We start from the raw sequence: 12,451 nt of genomic DNA, 5'->3' as shown, positions 1-12,451 counted from the left end.
TCTTGTTAAATTTCCAATAAACGAGCAGCGTTCCTCTGTTCCTTTTTCCCCTCCCTCTGCGTGCTCCGGGAGCACCGAGGCAGCAGATACATCTGATTTGACTGTTAAAGTGCATTTATTAAGCCAATGTTAGACTGAGACACACATTTACTATAATTTCAAGCAAACAAATAATTGTTTTTAAGTGTTAAGCTTATTAAATTCTTGTTAGTCCTCCTGTGCATGCCGCCATTTGGCAGCAAATCAATTTTTGGCACAACACCAGCCCACATTTCTGAGTTGTCAGCGGTGACGCGTAATAGAGGCGACGTAAACTGTGAAGAGATATATTTATGGATTTTTCCACTTTTTAGACATATTTGAACTGATGCAACTTATACGACGGTGTGATGGTTACGGCAGAAAATACGGTAAGTGGGTGGAAATTTTCAAACGTCAAGGCTATAGCCAATCCAAATATATCTACATATTTTTAAACAAAACAACAACCCTCCCTGACCGAGAGCAAACTGCAGTGACCCGTGCCTCAGCGTGCAGTTACAGCCCAGTGATCAGCTAACAGTTCAACCAGTTTAACCTTCAATGAAGGCATTTTATCATCTCGGATTAGCAAGAGATTATACAGTTTATCGGTGGCAGCTGGAAGACATTGATTACTGAAATTGATCTGGAGTATTTTATCTGTTCCGCTGCTACAAACTTGATGTAAACAGGACATATTGTGGTGAAAAACCATTTACTGGGCTCCAGAACCTGCACCTAAAAAGGTGTATCTGTTCCAAATCACCTCCTTATCTGGTTAGTGGCTTATTAAGCAGCTGGACACGTGCAGGTCTATAGGATTCCTCTTTAAAAATTATCTAAAAGCTATTCAATTTATTCTTTAAGCCGTGTCTAGATGGCATCAAATTGAACATTGTTATGTTTGTTGTTCCCAGCCAAGTAATGAAGTTTTAAAAAGTCATCACAGACTCCCTTGGAATGAAGAGTAGGAATCATTTAGCAAAAACCTTCAGCTTGAGATCAGGCTGATGTTTCTGGGATAGCGTTGTGATTTATGGCCCGAGCCCGACATGAACCCGACCTGAAAGTCGGGCCGAGTGGAGCCACAATTATGTGCTTGATGGATGGGCCAGGTTGGGCTTTGTTGGTGCAGTTTTACGAATAATACAGCACAAAGAAAACTAAATAAGAATGCACGATACAAAATGGTGTTAATCTACTTGTTGAGGAGGAGGCAGTAAGTTTATATGTTGAGGACAAGGAAAGAAACGAGTGCAGCAGTTAATCAAGACTGTGAAAAAAAGAAAGTAGTGCAGGAGCACCGAACAACCAATCGTGGCCCCGCCCACTCTGCTTTGCTTGGGTGTTGGTTAAATCGCTCCATCATCAGCGACAGCGTGACTCAGGTTAATTTTGCACGACTTCCTTTTAGATCTAAATTAAAATAGCCTTGTTCTATATTTTTCCAAATAATTTTGCTCTAAAAATATTTTTGTTCATCTGTATCAGCCTGTCTTTAGAGGTGATTTTTTTTTAGGCTATTTGTTTCGTATGTTAAAGATTTCCATTTGGTGATCTTGCATCTTCGTTTCTTTGAAATACGTTTTTTTAAAACTATCATGTCAAACTGATTTGCTTACAAAAGCAATAAAAGCTTAATTAAAATAACATGTCGGGTTTGCTTCAGGTTCCGGCCTCTAATTAGAGTTATTAGTCAGATCGGACACGTTAATGGGCTCCGGCTGGATGTTTTAGGCCCGAATGCAACTCTACTCTGGGACCAACCTGTAGTAGGCGAGCTGCAGCGCCACCTGGAGGAAGGAGTTGGGACTCAGGTTGTGCTTCTTGGGAAGCTTCGTGCCGAACCTCTTGAAGTTGAACACAGTGACGTCGAGGTCGTTGATCAGTCTGCGGAAGAAAAGCCAAACGGGTTTTCATTCGTTATAAAACTATTATGTTTCAGCTCAGAAGTCATGGTTTTCAGACAAAAACACTCAAACAGATCTCAGTTTGAGTGGCCATGCGGGAAAAGTGATAATTTAGTCTGTTTAGGATTAGGAGTTTGCAAATTAAATGTAAACATTTTGCAAATAAGATAAAAAACCTTCACATAAAGCATGCAGATACACTTTAAACAGGAAATAAACAGGTTAGCTTTAACATTTTTATGCACGTTTCATTCAAAATTTTACAAATTAAATGTTACTTTTCCAACCAGGCCCAATATAAAACCTAACAGGACATCACAGATGCGTTCATTTTTACAAAATACATACTAATAAACTCCACACAACATCGATGCAGCAAGACTTATGCAGCTTCTAAAGGCTCAAAAGCTGCCGCTAAAAATCTATGAATCTCTTCGTCTGTGAAACACATCTGTGTTTCTCTCCACATAAAGAAAAGTTCGATTCTTTAGTAAAATGTTAGCAGATCAAAGGCTGCTGAGTGTTAATATTCAGCAGAGCGTGGAGGTTTTAGAGTTTAGGCTGTGACCGTGAAAACAGCGATGAGAACGTTACGTCTCTGAGATTTGTTTACGTTTCTGTGGCTTGACGTGTGTTCTGCTGAATGTTAAAAGGAAAAGCAGCTGAAGCTGCGCAGCGAGGATCAAATTCAAAGCCTGCTCCGCCCTCGGGCGAGCAAACCGAAGCTTACATGTCGAGGTTCTGCTTGGCCAGCTCAATGTCCCTCTTGATGTCTCGATCGATGTGAAAGTACAGCTTCTTGGGCATCGGGAGGGGAACCAGAGGCGCTCTCTTTGGGTCTGGTTTATCACTGCAGACCAAACAACAAACATTTAAACACTTTATGGATCATAGTAGTTATAAGCACCAGTTTCTTCCCCAAGCAAACTGGTTAAATGTGCTTATTAACACTCTGCAGCCTTTAGATGCAGCTGTAGCGCCTCCAGCAGATGTTCAGACACAAAAATGCATTTAATAAAGACCTAAGAGCAGCAGGAATAAACAGCCCCTGCACGTTGTTTACAGCACAGCTCTGGTTGTTTCAGTGTGTTTACAGCTGCAGTCTGTGGTAAACAGAAACGCAGCTCAGAGGCACGCAGTCTCTGATGACCCCACGGGACGCATCAATAGTCCCATACTGACCTCAAACCAAAGGAAGAGGAAGCTGTGATTTTCTCTCAGATTGTGTCTGAGCTAAAATAATCTAAGAGCTTTATTACATTAATCAGCTCCATCAGACGTTAGACGCTCACGGGAGCGTGCACGAGAGGATTTTAACAAGATTAACACTTAAAAACAATCGTTTGTTTGCTTGACATTACAGTAAAGGTGTGTCTCAGTTGAACTTTTACTTAATAAATGCACTTTAGTGATCAAATCAGCTGCATTTCCCCTGGGGAGCGCAGCAAAATGAAGCTGATTTGACATTTGCTCCAGGCGAGCTGGACGAAGGTGGCTTTACGGCAAGCCGATTGTGTCATTAATAGGCACTTTTACCTATTACATGACAACGGCATGCCATACTACTCGAGTGCCATCTAGTGGCTGAAAATGGTAGTGCTCAATATTTTCAGTCAGAATGAATGGAAACAGTCATATCAGCCAAAAATTGTTCATAAATATGGAAAAATTTCAAAAATACGTTGCTTCACCGTACAAGTCGCAGGGCATGCAAATTATGCCCCCCCCCCCCCCCCCCCCCAAAAAAAAAACATGACTTATAGGCCCAAAAAAAAAAAGGTATGTGTGTATTTTTTAACTTGTGCAGACAGTTTCAGACAGTGGTGATCGACCCAAAACAAGTCTCTCTAACTCTGGTCCCAGTAAACCCCCAGGACTGCACAAAGTGGTCTGGACTGACAGTTCTGCAGACTTTTTGATGGTCTTCTGAAGCTTTTATTTGGACTCTGGTTGTTTTTTTTTTTTACCTTTTTCAGTTGAGGATTCAATGATGCATCTCTCTGGTTCTGGTTCAGGTCATGGCTGAATTTTATTTTTTACAACATTCAGACACTGTTCATCCGAAGGAAATATATTCAGACATAATCAAAGTAGCAGGTCTAAAGAAAAGCCTGCAGAACTTATTGTCCCTTTGAAGCTCAGTGGGTGGATTTAAACGTTATGCACTGAATATTTCCTGGATTATTGCCTTTGATCTCACCAGTACTCCAGGATGTGATGCAGCAGGTTGGTTATGGGCGGACCCTCAGCTGTGGCCTGTTCGTACAGGAGGCCCCACGATCCGTCTTCTCCCACCACAAACTGTTCAAACAAACCCAGAACAGTCAACCCACTGCAAATCTGCTTCTCAGAGTTGATTTTCACCTCAAACCCACCTGCAGAGTTTTGTCGAACCAGCGGTTTCCACTGTTGGAGAATGTCCCGCCCCCGTGCAGCACCTGAGCTGCCTTCCGGCTGGCGTACCTGTCAGCCAAAGTTTGGACAAAACACGATATCACACGCTGTACCCAGCGGTTCGAAACGCGATTACTTAAGATCTCTGACGTAAGAGTTTCACAATATGTGGTTAAAGCAGCGACAGCTCAAATACAGGAAGTGACAATTGTTCACTGCTGCCTGATGTCAACACACGGCACAATCGTATCTGCAGAGATTACAGACGACTTCAACAAACACAGAAATACCAGCGCGTGTTTGTGCGCATACTTTTCGTCCGATATCCTCATGACTGGAGAGTCCAAACACAAGGAGAAAAGTCCCGTCTCTATCATCCGCACCGACTCCTGGTTGAGTTTGTCTAAAAGACGAACAGAAAGAAAAACTTCAGTTTTACAACACGATTCTGAAAACTGTTTCTCAAAACATACATGTGGACATGTGTCGTACCTGCATGTGGGGATTTATTTTAGTCCAACATATTATTTTTGTTAGAGAAGTGATTCTACTCTTCTACTCTCGGACCGCAGACACTCATGTTCAGATCTCATCAGTGATCACTTGTCCCACCTTGATTCTTTCTTTCTCAATCACAAGTCGGCCACATCTAAACAAACAACCTCCGCCTTTTATCAAGACATGTTCTTCAGGCAGGTTAGTAAACGTAGGGCTTGGATTGTACATTTAGGTTTGAGACTGAGCATTAGATCTTCAACTTGGGAGCAAAAAAAAAAGGTCAAAATGTCGGCACCTGAAAGCTGCTTCACTGTAAACATCGAGATGAATGCACCGATAACCCCAAATAACTTAATGATTGAAAATTAAACGACAACACGTAAAAAGTACCTATTTGTTTTAAATGTCCTCCGCTGTGTGCTTATTTTAATCCAACTTTCAGATCAGACAATTTTATCTTCCACAGTTCCTCTTCCACATGGTGTCCCCCACGGCTCAATCCTTGGCCCTCTATTATTTGCTCTTTACCTACTCCCCATCGACTCTGTTTTTAAGGAAACATGGCATTTCATTTCACTTCTACGCGGATGATGACCAGATCTATTTTCCCTTGGCAAAAAACACATTCCAGCAACTTACACACTGCCTTAATGATATTAAAGCATGGCTTTCTCTTAACTTCCTTAGTCTAAATGAGAACAAGACAGAAGTTATGTTGTTTGGACCAAGTTGCTGTCCCTCTCCCAGTGTAAATCTTGGCTCATTGTCATTTTATCTCAGGGACTGTGTCACCAATCTGGGGGTGAAGTTTGAGTCCGATTTTACATTTGAAAACAGATCAGCAGTGTTCAGAAAAATTTTTAATCAACTTCGCCAAATAGCAAAAGTGAAACCAATAGCAAGATCTGACTTGGAGAAATTAATCCATGCTTTTATCACAGCTCGTCTTGACTACTGTAATGCACTGTATGTAGACATTAGCCAGACCTCTCTTGCCCGTCTGCAGCTTGTGCAGAACTCTGCTGCTCGCCTGTTAACTCAGGCACGTAGACACGAGCTCATCACTCCCATCCTGACGTCCCTTCACTGGCTCCCTGTGCACTACAGAATTCATTTTAAGCTTTTTCCATTTGTCTTTAAATGCCTGAACCCACCATGTGTGTCTGAACTGCCCTCCCCGATCCCTAAGATCAGCTGATTGGTTGCTGCTGACGGTCCCTATAACGAGGCTGAAGCTCAGAGGTGACTGAGCGTTTGCTGTTGTTGCTCCCAAGTTATGGAACAATTTACCCTCGAGTGTCAAGACAGGCCTCATCTCTTCCTGTTTTTTAAATCTATTTTTAAAATGCACTTTTATTCTTTGGCTTTTAACACGTGATCTTATCTTGTATGGCATCTTAAAACACACCTGCCGTGAACCTTTTTATGTCTTTGTGTATGCTTTGTACGTTTTTGTCTTAAAAATGTTTTGGTCTTAGTGTACAGCACTTTGGCTTCCCCTGCGGGTTTTAAAAACGTGCTACAGAAATAAAGTTGCTTGATTTCAGGAGGTATTCACTAGATGAACACCTACAACTGATCAACTTTTGGAGCCAATCCAATGATGTGGAAGCAGGTTTCTCTCACTCAGTAGCTTAAAACATACACAAATACAAATATTGTCCAAAACTACGTGGATGTTTGAGACAAACCTCTCAGCAGACGGTTGTACGCCTCCCCCCACGTGTGGCGGTGCTCGCTGGTCAGGATGCCCATCGGCTCCTTGTCGGTTTTCCAGGACTGAGACCTGATTCTCAGCAGCTGCCCGCGAATCTGACTCTCTGTCATCCGCGATCCGTCGCTGTTGTAAACCTCCAACTGGAAGAACTGCAGCGAGGAGGACGGTTTGAGCGAGACGGTTTTCAGACACAAACAGTCGACTGCACAGACCCGTGGTTAGAGTCTCTCGAAAAAGTTTTACTCACAGTAAAGATATAAACACTCATTTATTTAGAAAAGCTAAACAGCAAAGCTCACTGCAAAACAGCAAAAAAACTGACCTTCAAGACTCAGTTCGCAATGTTTTATTCTCAAAAGAAAACATTTCTTTGATGCGAGCTTAGAAATAAACATCTTTTCAAGCCTCGTGGAGGAGATTCGAGTAGAAGGATTCATCGTCTCCAACTGGTTAGGCTCACGAGTGAATCAGTCAAGCGCGGGGTTTGAATTTCAGCTGCTAACTTCGGCAAAGAATCTGCTAGAATCTGCAAATTCTGTGAGAAAACACCTCGTTCTGAGAAAAAAGTCAAAGATCAAGTGGATTCCTTCTATAACAAGAGTTTAACCATTAAAGCGTGTTACAATAATCATTAGCCTCCAACATAATAAGGTTTGACCTTTTTATTTTCACCACATAAAAAAATCTGTGACCAAATTAGGCACAGTTTGTTTTGTTACCTACTGATGGAGAGCTTTGCATAAAAAGTTAATTATAGGAACAATTTATAAAAACAGATAAGTTAGGCACTGATCTGAATGACGCCATCACCAACATTCAAATATATTTTACCGGTACCTCCAACAGAGGACCGATGGGACTCTGTCTGGCTGGTAAAAGTCTAAAAGAACATTAAGCTGCGCTGCACTCTAAGGCCAGCCGACAGAATTAACATCCAGGCTGTGTGTGAGCCTCCCCACCTTCTGGAGACGCAGTTACATTTTTAAGTGAGATGTTTGAAACTTGACCCAGTCTGAATCTTCTTCATTTGTAAACAAACAAATCCCACCTGGTAGTTCCTGACCACTGTGATGTGCGTCGGCGAGCGTCGGGCGCTGCCGTAGTGGGCGACGTAGTCGTGTTTGGGCCCGGGGATCCTGCAGGAGGAGAAGAGGAGCGGGTAGAGCTCCATGCACAGAGGCTTTCCTCGCATGTACTCCACTGGCAGCTGGCCGCTGACAGACACACAGGGAGGGAACGCGTCTGTTATTATTCATTAAAAACAGCAATTAATAGCCGATATGGAAGGAAAGAGGCAGAGTTTCGTTTAACCAGATGTGTATTACAGGGATATCAAAATTCACAAAAACAAACAAGGTTCAAACTCCAGCTGCTCAGAGCTTTTATAGCTGAACGATGGCTTCAAATTCTTGCACTTTATAATAAAATTACCTCATTTAAAGTAAACTAACACTCTTAAATTCTTTGATAAAAGACAAATCTTTGTGAGGATTTATTTGTGAGCTCATTTTAAACGAGACTGCACATTTAGCACCTAGTCACATCTGTACATCACAATAAATGATTTTTATTTAAATTCTCCAGATACTGAAGTTTAGCTGCTGGGGTTCAGCTTACAGGCCTGTAGCTAACGTTTTAACAGCATTCTGCACCCACTTTCAGATTTAAGTATAATAAAACTTACACTGAGGTGTTCCTCAGGGATCATTATTAGATCCACTAATATTCACTCTGTAAATGTATCATTTCATTTGTGTCGACCTGCATTCTGCACCTACTTTCAGATTTAAGAATAATAAAACTTACACCGAGGTATCCCTCAGGGATCATTATTAGATCCACTAATATTCACTCTGTAAATGTATCATTTGTGTCAACCTGACAAATTTAATTTTTTTCCTCATTATAAAGACTTAAGTTAGGCAACTTTATATTCATCATCACTGTATTTAGTGGCCATTTTTAGTTTAGATCTGGCTTCATAAATCTTTAATATCCAACTTGTTCTGAAACCCAAAAAGATGTCATGTGTGCAACTATTTAAAAAACACATACAGCAGAACAGAAGCTTCAAAAGTTTTAAAATACTTGAATTATCCAAAGACAGATCATCAACGATAATAGTTTCAAAATGTGTCCCATCAAACGCTTCCTGCAGAAACAGTCAAAGCTGGTATGTTTGGCAATGTGATCACACGCAGGAATCTGCTACAGCTCCCATGTAAACACCCCGTTGACACATGATATACCATTAATGATCCGGACAAGGCAGCAGCAGAGTAAATTTAGACCCAGAACAACACAGAAACACAAGGCGACACCAGCTGGGAGAAAAGCAAGAAATGAGCAGCAGCAGCATTTAAATAAAAGAACAGGAATACTTTGTGTGCAAACATGGTTATAAAGTTTAAAATACATTAAAACTCACTTGTGCATTTTGGCTTTGAAGTCCAGAACTGCTGCTATCAGTTTGGATGCAAACCTGGAAGAAAAACAAACATGTATATTAGTTTTATACCCAAAACCACATTCAGACAGTCAGCTGGTCTTGTTTTAGTTTGAAAGCCCACGTTTGTTCATCAATGGGTTTAATCAGTCAGAACATGTCCTTTGGTGACAAGTGACGCCTCTTATCAGACACATTTCCAGAGGAAAACAAAGACAGATGCTTTGACTACCGGCAGTTAATTCAGCCTAGATAACAATGGTTTAGTGGTCCAAGACATAATATGCGTTTTAAAGCTCGTCACTACATGCATAGAGGGTCCAAAACGAGCATAGTAGCAAACATTGTTTTACTTGGCTACTATAAATAACCATTTATCTAATGAAGGTTTGTGGAACTAAACATTTGTTTACAACTTCACAGCAATGGGGTTTCCTCTGTTGGCATCAGAATGTTTGGACTCACACCAGCTGGCTCTTCCAGTCGTTAAAGTCTCTCCTGGGCAGAGAGATGGCCGGGTTGGAGTGCACAGCGAGAGGCAGTCTGCTCTCCAAATATGCCCACTGCACCCACTGCTCCGTGATCTGAAACGACGCGCAGACCAGTTCAGAATTTCAATGTTAACGCACAGACTTTGAGACAATATGTTGATGAAGCAAGTGGTCTAACATGGAGGTTTGTCATCTTCAATCATTTTAAAATTATACGTGTGCAAAGTTAGTGTGCGCTTCGTTTTACTTTTAACGAACCATGCATTTATAATGGGATTTCAATAGGGTTGATTTTTTTTTTTTCCCCTGAGAAGAGGGCCACCTGCATCATGAAGGACCCCACCCACCCAGCACACACACTTTTTGCCCCACTCCCCTCAGGAAGGAGGTTAAGGAGCATTAAGTGTAGAACCACTAGACTGAGGAACAGCTTCTACCCTGAGGCTGTTAGACTCATGAATCTCTAACTAGAATAATCACTGTGAAAAACCATATCATGTTGCTGCTGATCTGTTTCATGTTGCTGCTGATCTGTTTTAATGTTGATGTGTTCATGCGTGCACATCTGCTCACAGACTCATGTTCATGTTTGTGCTGATGTTCAATGTTTTATGTTATGAGTGCTTAGTGTATATTTAGTTGATGTTTTTCTTAGTTCATATCTTAGATGTTATTACTGTTTTTCTTATACATTTTATTGTTGGATGTAACTGGGACCCTGTGTACATAATTTCGCTCCACCACATGTACCACATGAGGTGCGAATGACAATAAAGAAACTCTGACTCTGAAATACCAGAGGGCAGTAAAGTTATGGAAGCAAACGTATTGGACAAAATGTAAAAATTTTAGAAGGTTTTTTTTAAGTTTGTCAGGAACCTTCATGTTTATTAAGACACAAAAATAAATAAAAACCAATGTGTGGTTGATTCCCAGGCTTAATGAAGTTTATAATCTCTGAAATGCTTTATGAAGCACCACGTACCGGTAATTAAATATTTTATTAAATCTACATTCTCATTTTTAACGTCTACCTGTAACAGTTACTATTGTCCCTTTTCAGGATCAACAACATTAAAACTAAGATTAAAGTTAATACTTTGCAGGTTTTTTTATATTATACTTAGTTTCAAGTCAATCCTTATAAAATGTGCAGTTTCAGAGGGTTTTAATCGACTGCTAAACATACAAGAGAAATATGAAATCAAAAAACAGTGTTACTATATACAAATGTAGTAAAGACCTGTAAGAGTTTTTTCTTTCCACTGTCGCCTTCACGCTTGCTCAAGATGAGAGATCTGCGATGGAGTTAAACTCTAAGCAGTCTGCTCCTCAGACAAATAGTTAATTATTTTTATGTGTGAATGTTTCTGTTCAGTGCCCTGAGATGACTTCTGTTGTGACTTGGCACTACAGAAATAAACTGAATTGAATTGTTTAACTTGTGTCAAGTTTTTTTTATTTGTTTTGCTGAGTCACAGAGTTTAAAGGCAAGTATTTCAGGTCTGATATTCCTATTATAACTATTACTAATAGTAAGTCCTTAATTTTTCTCATGCTGGCAGTATAAAACAACACACACACCCAGTTCTTGGTGTTTCTGGCTCTTTTCTCCAGCCCCTCCTGCAGCTGCGGCCCCAGCCCGCCGGGCCTCCCGAACTCCTGCACCATCCTGCGGGTGTGGTTGAGCTCCTCGGGGGGCAGCAGGGGCTCCAGGGCTCTCAGATAGCCCTGCAGGGTCTGTGTCAAGGGGGGCACCGGCTGGGGGGGCACGGAGGAGAAGAAGCACGGCTCCTGCCTCAAGGAAACCTGCAAGGCGAATGAGAAACCGTCACGTTTTCTGCAAATTAGCTTTTTAAATTTAAACGTGAACTTGATTAAGTCTGCAGAGAGCTCCCCTGGAGTTTGACCCAAACCTGGGCGCGACCGCAGGGCGTGTATCACAGCAAAAAAATGCAACAACAAAAAAAAAACATGTTGAAAACAACATCCGCTACTTCCTGAACAAATTAGCGATTCATAAACAAGGACGTGTGCGCGCGAGAGGCTAAAGGGTCAACGTTAGCTTACAACTTGCAAAAGACCCAAACAATTAACAAAAGACTCACTCTGGTCAGCCATGCTCTGCAGGTTCTCGGCCGAATGTTCCTGAAAATCATGTTTCCTCTGATCAGAATCCCGCTGCTCGTCGCATGTGTTAGAAAAACGGCGCCTTTCGCTTCTATTTATACCCAACCCTTCAAATAGCCAAAACGAAGTCCTGACCTCCTCCTTCTTCTCCACGACGGAGGCACGGGAGAGCCCTCATCGCTCGACTAGCCAACAGCGTGAAAATAGTTGTCTTTGGAAAGAAAGGCGACAAAAACAACAACACGTAGCCCTGCCTTCGAGGTTTGCCCGTCCGAGACGCGAGCATGCGAAGCCTCACGTACAGGACAGACAACCGAAGAAGAAGGCTGCTGCTGGACACGTGCTGACGTCAAATATTTCCGTAAACAGCTGTAGTACCGCGCCTGACCGCGGAGGTCGCTGTGGCGCCTCTGAGCTCCGCCCGGACGACGGTCATCATGAACGTGCAGAAGAAGAATGGCATCGAGATCTTTTTTATTGTCTGTGAAAACAGTTTTAATACGATTTTTTTAAAATTGCGTCAGAATACTGGCTCTGTTTGTGTCTTTTGCTACTTTTAGATTCGATGATCTGTTTCTTTAAGCTCTTTTTGCAACTTTAGGCTTTTATGTTATTTTGCTATATTTAGGTACTGTAACTGCTCCCTTTAGCTGTTTTGCTTTTACCAATCATTCTGCTCATTATACATTTTTAATTTTATTTAGGTAGATTAAGTTATGATTTTTGCTAATATTAACATCTGTTTTGCTCATTTTATTTTTACTTCTGTTAACTTTTTCCTACTGTTTTTCTACTTTATGCTTTTAGCTTCCATTTGCTACTTATAGCTACCATTCTGCTACCT

The 12,451-nt window shown here is 41.4% G+C and overlaps 1 protein-coding gene across 1 annotated transcript in view; it reads right to left on the bottom strand.

The window, feature by feature from the left end:
• Nucleotides 1-11,968, bottom strand: part of cratb (carnitine O-acetyltransferase b) — a 15,135-nt gene extending 3,167 nt beyond the window's left edge. Inside the window, exons 1-11 of the mRNA XM_037693607.1 lie at nucleotides 11,586-11,968; nucleotides 11,062-11,286; nucleotides 9,452-9,570; nucleotides 8,969-9,022; nucleotides 7,589-7,754; nucleotides 6,515-6,689; nucleotides 4,638-4,728; nucleotides 4,307-4,394; nucleotides 4,132-4,232; nucleotides 2,662-2,781; nucleotides 1,789-1,911 (exon numbers count right to left, since the gene is read on the bottom strand). Coding sequence (XP_037549535.1) covers nucleotides 1,789-1,911; nucleotides 2,662-2,781; nucleotides 4,132-4,232; nucleotides 4,307-4,394; nucleotides 4,638-4,728; nucleotides 6,515-6,689; nucleotides 7,589-7,754; nucleotides 8,969-9,022; nucleotides 9,452-9,570; nucleotides 11,062-11,286; nucleotides 11,586-11,636 — 1,313 coding nt within the window. The 5' untranslated portion in view covers nucleotides 11,637-11,968. The remainder of the gene's footprint in view (nucleotides 1-1,788; nucleotides 1,912-2,661; nucleotides 2,782-4,131; nucleotides 4,233-4,306; nucleotides 4,395-4,637; nucleotides 4,729-6,514; nucleotides 6,690-7,588; nucleotides 7,755-8,968; nucleotides 9,023-9,451; nucleotides 9,571-11,061; nucleotides 11,287-11,585) is intronic.
• Between the last annotated feature and the right edge of the window lie 483 nt (nucleotides 11,969-12,451).

The sequence above is a fragment of the Nematolebias whitei genome, chromosome 19, assembly GCF_014905685.2.
Source record: "Nematolebias whitei isolate Nwh7 chromosome 19, NemWhi1, whole genome shotgun sequence".
NCBI lineage: Eukaryota > Metazoa > Chordata > Actinopteri > Cyprinodontiformes > Rivulidae > Nematolebias > Nematolebias whitei.
The sequence above is the reverse complement of the archived record's forward strand: the minus strand, read 5'-3'. Positions and strand labels throughout refer to the sequence as shown.